We start from the raw sequence: 13,316 nt of genomic DNA, 5'->3' as shown, positions 1-13,316 counted from the left end.
AACCTTCACATAGTAGCTTTTTAATACTTTTAATGATATTTTTCAAAAAATATTGACAATTTATTTACATGACATTTTTTTAATGATCAAAACAGAATGCTTTCATATTTGAAAGATTAAGAATATATTAAGAATTGAAATTTAATTTAGTATTTGCTCATTTCTTACCATTGGCAAAAAAAGGCCTGGATGTTTTATGACATGTTTGATATTGTAAACAGAGTTGTTGTAAAATCGTCAGCTGACAGCGTCCCAAAAATACAAAATATGCCGTTTGCTGTTAAAAAAGTATTAAAACATTTAAGGATGTCAAAGTTTGTCAGGTGTGGGAGTGAAGTGCGTTTGCAAACATGTTCTGCTGACATGAAACAGCCAAACACCGGGCATATTCCGACCTTTGACGCCACAACACAGCAGGCCAACTTTAAAACATTAACCCTGTGAAAGTTTACAACACTCACCCTCCATAATGCGCCTTTACTTTCACATATTCCGAGGGCAAATCCATCATCGATCCGTTACTGACAGGCATGATAACTCCAAAAGTCTACAAACACTCTCTTGGGACAGAAATAAACAGGCTCGGCGAACTAGCAGACGATATCAGATGTAAAGTGACATAATTCCGAATAAGTGGTCAATGTTGTCCGTAACGTCACGTCACCGCTGAAATAATCCATGTCGCGACCGCGTTATTCAGCTTCTTTCCGGTACGCTGGATTTTACGGTGTCTTTGCTATGGTTACTCATAGGGGCGGAGAGACAGAGAAGTATGGCTACTTCCAGGTCTGGATTGGCCTCGGAATCCACCTGTTGTTCGCCTGCGCTTCCGTGGGACATTCCGTGCGTGTAGCGCTGTCGTGAGGAATTTTTTCCAAAGTGCACTTTAAAACATCATAACAGAACAGCGCGATGGCGTTTTTCGAACGACGGTTTGTTCTATTATTCCATCCGCCGTGACGTCAGCGAGGAATGTGCAGATTCCATGAACGCTTTATTTGCAGGTGGATAACGGTTTGCACTGTGTGCGTGGGTCCAGCCGGTCTCACTCTCGTTCTCTCTATTGGTAGAGACTGAATGCTTATCCAATTAAACAGAAGTAGGTCGGTCAGAGAAGAAACGGTTGTGCTCGGAATGATGCACGTGAATAGGCTAAAAACTACTAATGAACTCCTGCACTTTTCAAGAAAGAGCCAGATATAAACATTTGGCTATAAATAGTAGAAGAACCTGTTTAGGTCAACATTAAAATGCATTTTATATTTATTGTTTAATTTTATTGTTAATACATTATTATTTTAATATAATAGAAAAATAACCTGGTCCCAGGTAATAGTGAAGTCACCCTCACAATATCTGAAGTATGAGAATTACATAAATATTGGAAATTGGAAAAGTTGCTGCTTATGTTTTTATAATAGCAATTTGCATATACTCCAGAATGTTATGAAGAGTGATCAGATGAATTGCATAATCCTTCTTTGCCATGAAAATTAATTTAATCCCCAAAAAAACTTTCCACTGCATTGTTAAGAAGGCTTCGGGGGCATCCAAGAAAGTCCAGCAAGCGCCAGGATCGTCTTCTGAAGAGGATTCAGCTGCGGGATCGGAGTGCCACCAGTGCAGAGCTTGCTCAGGAATGGCAGCAGGCAGGTGTGAGCGCATCTTCACGCACAGTGAGGCCAAGACTTTTGGAAGATGGCCTGGTGTCAAGAAGGGCAGCAAAGAAGCCACTTCTCTCCAAAAAAAACATCAGGGACAGATTGATCTTCTGCAAAAAGTATGGCAAATGCTGGACTGCTGAGGACTGGGGCAAAGTCATATTCTCCGATGAAGCCTCATTCCAATTGTTTGGGGCATCTGGAAAAAGGCTTGTCCGGAGAAGAAAAGATGAGCGCTACCATCAGTCCTGTGTCATGCCAACAGTAAAGCATCCTGAGACCATTCATGTGTGGGGTTGCTTCTCATCCAAGGGAGTGGGCTCACTCACAATTTTGCCCAAAAACACAGCCATGAATAAAGAATGGTACCAAAACACCCTCCAGCAGCAACTTCTTCCAACAATCCAACAACAGTTTGGTGAAGAACAATGCATTTTCCAGCACGATGGAGCACCGTGCCATAAGGCAAAAGTGATAACTAAGTGGCTCGGGGACCAAAACGTTGAAATTTTGGGTCCATGGCCTGGAAACTCCCCAGATCTTAATCCCATTGAGAACTTGTGGTCAATCCTCAAGAGGCGGGTGGACAAACAAAAACCCACTAATTCTGACAAACTCCAAGAAGTGATTATGAAAGAATGGGTTGCTATCAGTCAGGATTTGGCCCAGAAGTTGATTGAGAGCATGCCCAGTCGAATTGCAGAGGTCCTGAAAAAGAAGGGCCAACACTGCAAATACTGACTCTTTGCATAAATGTCATGTAATTGCCGATAAAAGCCTTTGAAACGTATGAAGTGCTTGTAATTATATTTCAGTACATCACAGAAACAACAGCAGTTTAGCAGCAAACTTTGTGAAAACTAATATTTGTCATTCTCAAAACTTTTGGCCACGACTGTACTTAAAATGAGGGACATTTTGCACGATTTGAATAGGGAACATGAAATGAACAAGGAACAAGTTTGTTTGAGCTTATTTACAACGTCATTCACAAACATATTTGCATGACAAATATAAACTTTGAAGTCTTGTTTGACTCCCACCTTGAGGTTGAAATTTTTAAAAACAACCGTTTTTTTGTTTTTGTTTTTTTGTTTTTTACATAAAACTTTATGCTTTAGCTTTCTGTAACATTGTATTGTACACTGGCATTCAAAAGTTTGGGATCAGTAAGATTTTTTATGTTTTGTTTTTTTCAAATGACTTATGCTGATCAAGGCTGCATTTGTTTAGTAATATTGTGAAATATTATTGCAAATTAAAACACAGTTTTTCTATTTTAATGTTCTTTAAAATATAATTTTATCACTGGACTCTATGCACACATTGCACTTAATGCAATAATATATCTGTTACACTGTAAACCATCCAATACACATCCATGTCCTTGCATATCCAATCTATACATAATCCACTGCACCTTTGCACTGTTGACAATCTTCCTTCGTGGAATCTGAGTGTGCTACACACAGGTGAGTGGGACATACAAACCATCTGCAGCATCACACTCTGCTCTATTTGCACATTTACAATATGAATAATATATGTTTATAATTGCACTGAAATCTTTGCACTATGCTATCCTCCCCAATCTCTCTTCTGCCCAATTTCATATAAATAATACCTCTTTTGCACATTTCTTGAAAATACAGCTCAACTTGCTAACTGTAAATATGTCTAATCATACACTGTGTGTACTATGTATGTATATATTGCAAATTGTCACTCTGTATAATCCTGTAGGTATGTAACTGTTTCTATGTAAATTGTCCCTGCACTGTCTGGAGCTCGCTCCCAAGAATTTCACTCACCTAGGCACAGGTGCTGTGGTGATGTCACAATAAAAGTGATTTGATTTGATTTGATTTATTACTGAGGCAAAGCTGAATTTTCAGCATCATTACTCCAGACTTTAGTGTCATATGACAAACAGTTGTATTTCTGTTAACTGATTTTTAACAAAGATTAATAAATACCGTCATAAATGTATTAATTATTAGTAAAATATACAGTGTAGTTCTCATTTTATTCACATGATGTCGCCACAAGCTCATTCACAAAATTTCTTACCTCTGAATAGTTGTCAAAACTGTTCACCAACCCTTATTATAAAAGTTATAGTAATGTTCCAGTTATAGCCTACTAATTGACAATATTTCAATTGTAAAATGGATTCATAAAATTTCAGTACTGTAGATCTCATAGCTCGGCGATGTATTTAATTCATGGTGTCGTTAAATTGTATCTCTGAACGTGTCTGTGTTGAAAATTTTTTCATGTCTAAAAGTCTAAAATTGTTTTAAACCTTGAGGCAAATCAGCGTGAACGTTTTGTACGCAGATCTTGCGCAACGTCGCAGAACAGTAAAAACATGTACATCTGAATAATGGCACGTCTGACTCATTACCGCGAGTCGACTCATATGAACAGTTCACTTCAAAGAATCGGTTGAAAAGACAATTCGGTTTGATTCCTTTGCGTCCGACGTGTACGTCATCACGTGGTCCTTGAAACACTGGCGTTCCAGTACATGCTGTTTATTACATTTATTAACAAGGGTGTTAATGTAATTTAGTGTGTCATTTTTCATGTTTCAACTCATTTAGAAACGAGGTCATTTATTTAAATCTTTTTGATGTTTAAATATTAGTTTGTAATAATTCAATTATTAAAAACAAACTTTGTTTCATGTGTGTTTTGGTAATCAAAAGTAACTTTTCCAACCATCAGACAAATCCTCGCTTCACTGCAAATGCTCTTGTGAGTCGTTTGTGAGTGAGCAGTTGACTGAAAAGATCCGATTCAAAAGAACGATTCGTTCACGAATCGGACGTCGTCAGTCTGCATTATGACGCTGTTCTTGGGATTACCGTACTCTCGAGGAACACCAACTCACAAAACATTACCGACTACAGATTCATTTGATTATGCTTTGTAAATACATCGGTATTTATTTTATCTCGCTTTACGGATAACTCTATTTACTTTAGGGCAACGTTAGCATATTAGCCGCCCGGTTCTACAGCTTCTGTGTTATGTTAACAAATTGTTATGTGCTATTTTCGACTATTATGCTTTTATGCATGAGTTATGATAGATAATGTATTTGTATCGAGCACATGGAGGTGAGCAGGAACCGTTTATGCATTGAGAAGTGCTAGTTAGCCAGCTAGCTGAGGAGACTGAAGTGCTATGCATCAACTTGCTCCTGGTTCTCCTCACTGGAACCGTCAGCTTTTAGATTGCTGGCATTGACAGAGACATTTAGTTATTAAATGAGCCTAAAGCCCTGGCATTTGCATTACATGGGAAATCTGCAATGTCGAGGATTCTTATGGTCCTGGTAATGCTTGGTTAGTAAAATGTATTACTTATAAGAACTATATGTTAAAGGAAACCTGAACATTGTAAGCAGCTGCAAACCTAGTATGATCCATGCACAACTGCATATAACCAAAAAAGGCTAAAAACAAGCGAAATATTTGTACATTTTAGAATATGTTAATAGTATAACAAACCTTTAACTTGTGTCTTTTTTAACAGGATGCACTGTTGCTGTTGCTGTTTATGCCTTTGGTGAGTTAATGACTTTATGATGTTGTGTACAGTAAGGATTTTCACATTATTATATGTCAGAGACTCCCAAACATGATAGCCTTCTTCCTAAATTATAAAAACAGACTATTTTCAGGTATAGAGACTTAATTATACTGTCTGAAAAAAATATTAAGCATAACATTCTGATACATTTTAAAGTATGCAAAATTGAATTACTGTACTTAAGCCAAAATAGTTTAATAATCTCTAGAAAATATAGACTTTACATTAGTTGAACACTATATATTTATTTTACAATAAATAAATAAAATTATTAATTCTAAAAATAATTAAGTCATTTATTAATAATCCTAACATCATGCTATTGTTATATTACTTATTAGTATTTTAAATGAGCTTTTATTTTCATATTATCAGTTTTCATTTTAGTTTGAGCAGTTTTGTTATCTTTTGTCATCTCTTCTGCTCACCAAGCCTGCATTTATTTGATCCAAACAGTAAAGTCTTAAAATAACTATTTTCTATTTGAATATATAAATGTAATTTATTTTTGTGATTTCAAAGCTTCATTTTTAGCATCCTTATTCCAGTCACCTGATCCTTCAGTAATTATTCTAATATTAATTTGCTGCTCAAAAAAACTTTTTAAAATTATTATTATGTTGGAAACAGCCGAGTAGAATTCTTTGATGAATAGAAAGTTAAGAAAAACATAATTCTTCTGAAATCTTTTGTAACATACATGTCTTTGTCATCAGATAAATCTTTGGATCTTCTCCAAATATTCACCAGAGAATCCTAAAAAAAAAAAAAAGTACTCAACTGACTTAATTATTGATAATAATCATAGAATGATTTCTGAAGGATCATGTGACACTGGAAACTGAAGTGATGATGCTAAAAATGTAGCTTTGATCACAGGAATAAATTCCACATTCAAATATATTCATATAAAAAACATTATTTTAAAAAGTAAAAAATATTTCCAAAGTTAGCTGTTTTTGCTGTACTTTGGATCAAATAAATGCAGGCTTGGTGAGAAGAAGAAATTATAAAAATATATATATATATATATATATATATATTTTAAAATCTTTTGACTAGTAGTGTAGGTTTTGGGTTTTTATGTTTCTATTCAGTTTCATCTCAATATATCAATTTATAATCTAAGTTGTAACTTTTGTAATATTAGTATTTTAAACATTTTTATTTATTATATCAAGTTTATAGTCTTTAATTGTTTTTATGTTTTATTTCAGCTTTATTATTAATAATTTTTAGTACTTGAAATAGTTATAATGTCAGCTAAGGATAACAACACTGGCTCATTCCCATTATTTCCACAGACGAACCGATCACCAGACTTGTGAATGAAAAACCAAATGAGCGGTGTTTGGGTAGAGTGGAGGTGCGTCATGGGCATCAGTGGGGCACTGTGTGCCAGCGTGGATGGGATCTGGAGGATGCCGCAGTGGTCTGTAGAGAGCTCGACTGCGGCTTCGTGTTGGACATTCCAAGTGGCGCTCGTTTCGGACGGGCCGGCGGAGAGGTGTTGTGGAGGAATGTGAAATGCTCGGGTGACGAGTTTGCCCTGGATCTGTGCGAACGCACCCTCAATGAATACGTGTGTACGCACAGTGAGGATGCTGGAGTGGAGTGCACTGGTACGAGAGCGTTTCAAAGATTTGTATTTGTTTTATACAACCTGTGTTTGTTTGTAGTTGTTTATCATTGTTTTCCCAACCAGGAAAACTTCTGGCACCCACCTTGTCAATTCAGTCTCGCTTCTACACCTATTCCGCTGGAGAGGCTGTTCACTTTAAATGCACCGCCCCATACTGGCAGTCCGTCATTGACTTCCATCTGTACAAAAGAGGTGTGGATACTCCGCTTGTGACCCAGAGAGCCGATCCCAGACAAATGACGGTGGATCTGACCCTGTCAGACTTGGAATTCTCCCACCAGGGCAGCTACAGCTGTCTCTACAGGATACACACCAAACTGGGAAACGCTCCTTCAGGATTTTCTCCACACAGCAACTTCATTAACATCACAGTCTGTAAGTCACATCTGCTGCCTAAGCTTGTATTTGAGAGCTAAAAGTCTCAGACTAACCTTTCTTGTACTTGTTCTCAGTGGAGATTCACACTCCCCAAATCTGGTACAACACATCTCCTGAGGCCCGGCCGGGTTGGGTCATCAGGGGTCACAGTTTTAACGTCACCTGCTCCACTCAGCCTCAGTATCCTGGAGGATCCTTTCAGCTGCGGCTCATTCGGCCCAACGGGACCGTCCGCCACTCTCTGCCAGCCCTCGCTCCCTCCGTCACCTTTACCTTCTCCAATGCCCAGTCCAATAATGAGGGCTACTACTGCTGTCTCTACAAGGTCCAGACTGGAGAGCGCACATTTATCTCCAGGGAGAGTCAGCCTTTACCCATCTCTATTCGAGGTGAGTTTTGTGCTTCCAGCCCAGGTGTACTGAGATGTTTAAAACTACCTATACAGCACAAAATAAAAGTCTTAGCAACTGTTCTCTTGAAGTTGACATGAAATGAACATTCTATTTTTTTATTCCATCTAGGTTCTAAATAATTCATCCATGTATGTTTCTTTCTTTTTTTAATAATATAATATTGATAATCCTTTACACTCATATGGAAACTTGTTTCCTCCACAGAATAAAACAAAATGCAGCTTTTTATCTTATTATTTTAAGTCAGACTATTTTGCAAGATAAAAACTTGCAGTTACATTTTTACAAGAACAAAGAATTGTGAGATATAACTCAGAATAATGAGAAGAAAATTCAGAGATAAAAAGTTATTAACCCCTTAGTGTTCCAACGTTCCACCAGCGGGACGTTTTGCATTATTTTTTTTGCATTATTAAGTTTGACAGGAACTCTAAGGGGTTAATAAAAAATGAAACATTTACTTGAACTAAAGAATTATGAGATGTAAACTCAAAATTATGAAGGACAAACAATCATAATTGCAAGGTATAAACTCAGAATTTGGAGCACAGTCAAAATTGCGAGATATAAACTCAGAATGTGGAACACAGTTAAAATTGCGAGATATAAAAGGAATTTGGAGAACAAAGTCAGAATTGTGAGATATAAACTCAGAATGTGGAGCACAAATTCGAAATTGCAGGATATAAAAACTCAGAATTTGGAGAACAAAGTGAGAATTGCGAGATATAAACTTGAAATTTGGAGAACAAAGTCAGAATTGCAAGAGATTAACTCAGAATTTAGAGGAAAAAAGTCATATAAACTCATAATGAATTGCGAGACAAACTTGTAATTCTGAGGAGGTAAAGATAAAAATTCACAATAACCTTTTTTTGCAAAAAAAAAAAAACTGTTGGAGGGAAAATGTCGGCATTGTGAGATCACAATTGACTTTTTTTATCAGTTGGCAGAAACAAGCTTTAATACGCATAGATACTTTTTTTTTTAATCAGGTGGCAGAATAGATACTTTAAAGGCATAGTTGACCCAAAAATAAAAATTCGGTCATTATTACTCACCCTCATCTCGTTCCAAACCCATTAGACTTTCATTCATCTTCAGAGCACAAATTAAGAAATTTTTGATGAAATCTGAGAGCTTTCTGACCCTGCATAGACGGCAACACAACTACCACACTCAAGGTAAAGGTAGTAAGGAGACTGTCATTTTGAAATTTTATGAAGCTATTAGCTACTTCTTTTCACAAAAAGTATTCTCATAGCTTCATAAAATTAAGGGTGAACCACTGATGTCACATGGACTATTTTATCGATGTCCTTTCTACCTTTCTGGACCTTAAACGTGTCAGTTGCAGGGTCAGAAAGCTATTAGATGTCATCAAAAATATCTTAATTCCAAAGCTGAAAAAAGGTCTTACAGTTTTGGAACAACATGAAGTTGAGTAATGACAAAAGTATCATTTTTGGATAAACTATCCCTTTTCTGACATTTATGCATTTGACTCTAATTTGGTTTGCTGTTTTATTGAATCTCAGAAGTGGATCCCGTGATGAGCCCAGTGGTCATCAGTTTACTAGTGTCCGGATTGACGTTTGTGGTGGCGACGTGTGTCATTTTGATTGTTGCCAAAGTGTACTGCAAGAGAGTGAGCAAACCCACTGAACTGGAGCGAGAAAGCAGGACCTGTGAGTAGTTATGTGATTTCAAAAAATATTTAATAATGTGTTTTTTTTTAAACTGACAAGTTATATTTTTATTACAGGTGTTGACAACACATACATTGCATTGACAATAAAATAATGGGAGTTTAAAAAGAAGGTAATGTGAGTTGTTTTTTGTTTAAGCTTTATTTTTATATATATATGTATATATATATATTTATTTATTTATTAGGGGTGGGCATAGATTATTTTTTTTTTAATATAGATTAATCTAAATTAAATCTAGATTAATCTAGATTAAAATGGCTAACTAGAATTCTGCTGAAGGCATTTTCAGAATATGTGTGCTACCCAAATAATGACTAAAAGTAAGTCTTTCGAGTAAAAAGGGTCTAGCATCGCACCTGCCCTGAAGCGGCTTCATAACTGCATCCATGTTTGCACATTTGATGTGGTAATTTCACAGAAGTTGAAGACTCGTTCTCGCCTCCTACAGTGCAATTCAACTAGGTATACGTCATCCGCGCTAAAATATCAAGGTGGAAGTCATCATATCTTACGTAGTTTAGACCCAGCTCCCAACCCAACTTTGAGAATAGATTAACGGCGGTATTTTTTTTATCGCCCGATAGGGCTGGGCGATATGGCAAAAAAAAATTATCACGATAATTTTTTTCATATCAGTCGATATCGATAATTATCACGATAAATGTAAAATCTTTATATCTACCAATATTAAAGGCAGATTTTACTCCTGAATGAAAGAAAAACCACATAGTTAATTATTATTTATGGTTTATTGTCAGAACATGACAAATACTTTCCAAACAATGATCAATTGAGGTAGAATACAGATTAGAATATTACTAGTAAAATCAACATCAATAGAATACAATATTATTAATATTAATAGAATATATAAAAAGTTTTTTTTATAAAAAAATAAGAACTGTAATATGATACAACACTTGTAACATGGCTCTGACTCTAAATGCAAAGTTGAAGCGTGAAGTGCTCCAAAATCTCCTGATAGCTAGCTAGCATTGACCCTGCCCTTGATAAAACACAGTGGACCAAAGTACTTTTTTCGGATGAAAGCAAATTTTGCATGTCATTCGGAAATCAAGGTGCCAGAGTCTGGAGGAAGACTGGGGAGAGGGAAATGCCAAAATGCCTGAAGTCCAGTGTCAAGTACCCACAGTCAGTGATGGTCTGGGGTGCCATGTCAGCTGCTGGTGTTGGTCCACTGTGTTTTATCAAGGGCAGGGTCAATGCAGCTAGCTATCAGGAGATTTTGGAGCACTTCATGCTTCCATCTGCTGAAAAGCTTTATGGAGATGAAAATTTCATTTTTCAGTACAACCTGTCACCTGCTCACAGTGCCAAAACCACTGGTAAATGGTTTACTGACCATGGTATTACTGTGCTCAATTGGCCTGCCAACTCTCCTGACCTGAACCCCATAGAGAATCTGTAGGATATTGTGAAGAGAAAGTTGAGAGACGCAAGACCCAACACTCTGGATGAGCTTAAGGCCGCTATCGAAGCATCCTGGGCCTCCATAACACCTCAGCAGTGCCACAGGCTGATTGCCTCCATGCCACGCCGCATTGAAGCAGTCATTTCTGCAAAAGGATTCCCGACCAAGTATTGAGTGCATAACTGAACAATTATTTGAAGGTTGACTTTTTTTTGGATTAAAAACACTTTTCTTTTATTGGTCGGATGAAATATGCTAATTTTTTGAGATAGGAATTTTGGGTTTTCATGAGCTATATGCCAAAATCATCAATATTAAAACAATAAATGGCTTGAACTACTTCAGTTGTGTAGTAATGAATCTAAAATATATGAAAGTCTAATGTTTATCAGTACATTACAGAAAAAAATGAACTTGAAGGACCTGTATATGCACAGCTTACATGTGCACTTTTTTTGCTATGAATTTCTGTCTACAGGGTGGCAATTCTGGTCCAAGCTATTGTTTCACAGTCTGAAAGGAAACAGTAGACGCATATGTTGACGAGTGCTTGTGTGAAGGCATTAAAACTCTAGTTTAAACACTTGTTTAACAACAAGTACAAAGACATTTTTTTACTTTCTTTTACACTTTAGAAGAGAAAAGGCACAGACACCAGACAAAGTAATGAGGCAGAATGTAAGAAAATAGCATTTGTGTGCTGATTTTTGTATGTTTTTGTACTTTCAGCAACAAGAAACTGGTCACTTGGTGAACCCGAGGTTGGTGTTTCAGTGGCCCGTCCAAACCAAAGGGAAGACCCAAGTCTGAAGAACCACAGAAACCACCATTTCCTACTATCTGCCATTCTCTGTCAGTTACAGAGAAACACATTTCGATTGTCGTTGGTCAGAGGTTTTTCTTTTAATGTTACTGGAGAAGGGAGATTTGTATTCTTTGTAAGTGAATGCTGACAGCACTAGACTTGAAGGGAGGTCACATGACAACACAAGCTGTTGCACTAACAAGGTTAAAAAGGGCTTTTGAGTTTTTTAGAGGTACCATGTCTGACCCATCCTGAGGTCTTCCCATATTGTTGCAGGTAAAGACTGTAAAACTGTGAGATGTTTTTGGGTTTCTTCTTATTCTCTAAGGGGCTTTATAATTTAAAATGACATATTTATTGTTTTTCTACTACATTTTTTTTAAAGATCTTATTTTTTTGGTTAATCACAGGTGGGAACAGGGACAGACAGCCTAAGAACAACCTCTATATCATATTAGGTCACTACTGGAACGTGAAAGTATTATTTCATTGTGTACTTTACCTGGTTTGTTCATTTGTTCTCTTTGAAATGAAAGTGGGTTCTCAGAACGCATTATACACTAGATCTGAGGTTATGCTTACCAGAAAAAAGAACAAATCCTCTGACGCATTTCTAAAACAGCACAGGAAATAATCCCTGTATTTACAAATATGAACAATAATTAATAACAGTAATAGTTTAGTGTGAATTATAGGCGTACACCAAGCAGCACTACTATTGTCTAGGAAAGCCAAGAAAATAGCTACAAACACTTCAGTACAGTATATACACTCCATTTGAAACAAGCAAATGTTTGTTTCTAAATAACCAAGATTTGAAACTTGTTCAGTTTAAAACATTTATACAGTTTTGTACCCTTAAAAACAACAGTAAATGAGCAAAATGCTCAAATAATAATAAAAAGGTGTGCAAAACACAGCTGTCACTTCCTGTTACATCCATGTCTTGCAATGTGGAGAATTATGGTTGTTGTTTTGTTGCAGTTTTTGGTACGTTATAAAATTTGTAGACTTTTATTTTGCCATTAAAAACTAAAATCACATTTTTAACATGCATAGTGTTTTAACTGTTTTTTTTTTTTAAACTTCATTTTCACATGCATCTAAAAGGTTCCTTTTCATAAAACCTTTAGTTTTTAAATCACAAATCATCAGAAATCAATTCTGACATCTAATTTAGCTCCATTATTTCAAATGCATATAATTCAGAGTATGACCCAAACCCAAAAGTGATACTTTCCGAATTCCTACAAATATTAAAATGGAAAAATAGCTTATTACCAACTGTAAAATAATTACCGCCAAGTACTGTAGAATGTAATGCACCATTACAATGGACAATTATTGTATCTTGACCAAGGAACAAAAAAAGATCTTAAAAATAATATTTCAACAGGTGCATCCTGTAGCACCCACTTCCTTTATATTCACAAAAGAGTCACAGTGTTACTTTGATAAAACATCACACACAAAATAACCGACATTTAAGAAGTTAAAATACACTGTAGTATGTTAAAAACAAAAATCACACTTTTGTGCTGAATATTTGATTGGTTTAGAAATTCAGTTTAGAGCTATGTCAGTCTTTTGACAGGCTCTGCTGGTTCCATATTTACAAAAACCAAGTATAAAAGACCAGATACAATCAGAAACACTAATATCTGTAGCCAGAT

At 36.2% G+C, this 13,316-nt stretch overlaps 2 protein-coding genes across 2 annotated transcripts in view; one reads left to right on the top strand and one right to left on the bottom strand.

The window, feature by feature from the left end:
* The window catches only part of LOC141287715 (E3 ubiquitin-protein ligase RNF220-like), a 118,779-nt gene extending 117,674 nt beyond the window's left edge, over positions 1-1,105 (bottom strand). The window contains exon 1 of the mRNA XM_073819852.1: positions 462-1,105. Within this exon, the coding sequence (XP_073675953.1) occupies positions 462-532 (71 nt within the window). The 5' untranslated portion in view covers positions 533-1,105. The remainder of the gene's footprint in view (positions 1-461) is intronic.
* A 3,404-nt stretch (positions 1,106-4,509) lies between these two features.
* Positions 4,510-11,952, top strand: LOC141287248 (uncharacterized). The gene is made up of 8 exons (XM_073819381.1): positions 4,510-5,014; positions 5,205-5,237; positions 6,566-6,883; positions 6,967-7,278; positions 7,356-7,670; positions 9,233-9,382; positions 9,460-9,515; positions 11,568-11,952. Exons 1-7 carry the CDS (start codon positions 4,981-4,983, stop codon positions 9,495-9,497), a joined length of 1,200 nt encoding a protein of 399 aa, XP_073675482.1. The 5' UTR covers positions 4,510-4,980; the 3' UTR covers positions 9,498-9,515; positions 11,568-11,952.
* Positions 11,953-13,316: the final 1,364 nt, after the last annotated feature.

This window comes from Garra rufa, chromosome 15, assembly GCF_049309525.1.
Source record: "Garra rufa chromosome 15, GarRuf1.0, whole genome shotgun sequence".
Taxonomy (NCBI): Eukaryota; Metazoa; Chordata; class Actinopteri; order Cypriniformes; family Cyprinidae; genus Garra; species Garra rufa.
Note: the sequence above shows the minus strand (reverse complement) of the source record. Positions and strands in the feature narration are given on the sequence as shown.

Excerpts from the sequence above, each read along its gene's own strand:
- LOC141287248 (XM_073819381.1), top strand. The coding sequence starts at position 4,981 with ATGTCGAGGATTCTTATGGTCCTGGTAATGCTTG. Across the intron at positions 5,238-6,565 it reads TGTTGCTGTTTATGCCTTTG|ACGAACCGATCACCAGACTT; the intron begins GTGAGTTAATGA and ends TTATTTCCACAG. Across the intron at positions 9,383-9,459 it reads GGAGCGAGAAAGCAGGACCT|GTGTTGACAACACATACATT; the intron begins GTGAGTAGTTAT and ends TTTTTATTACAG.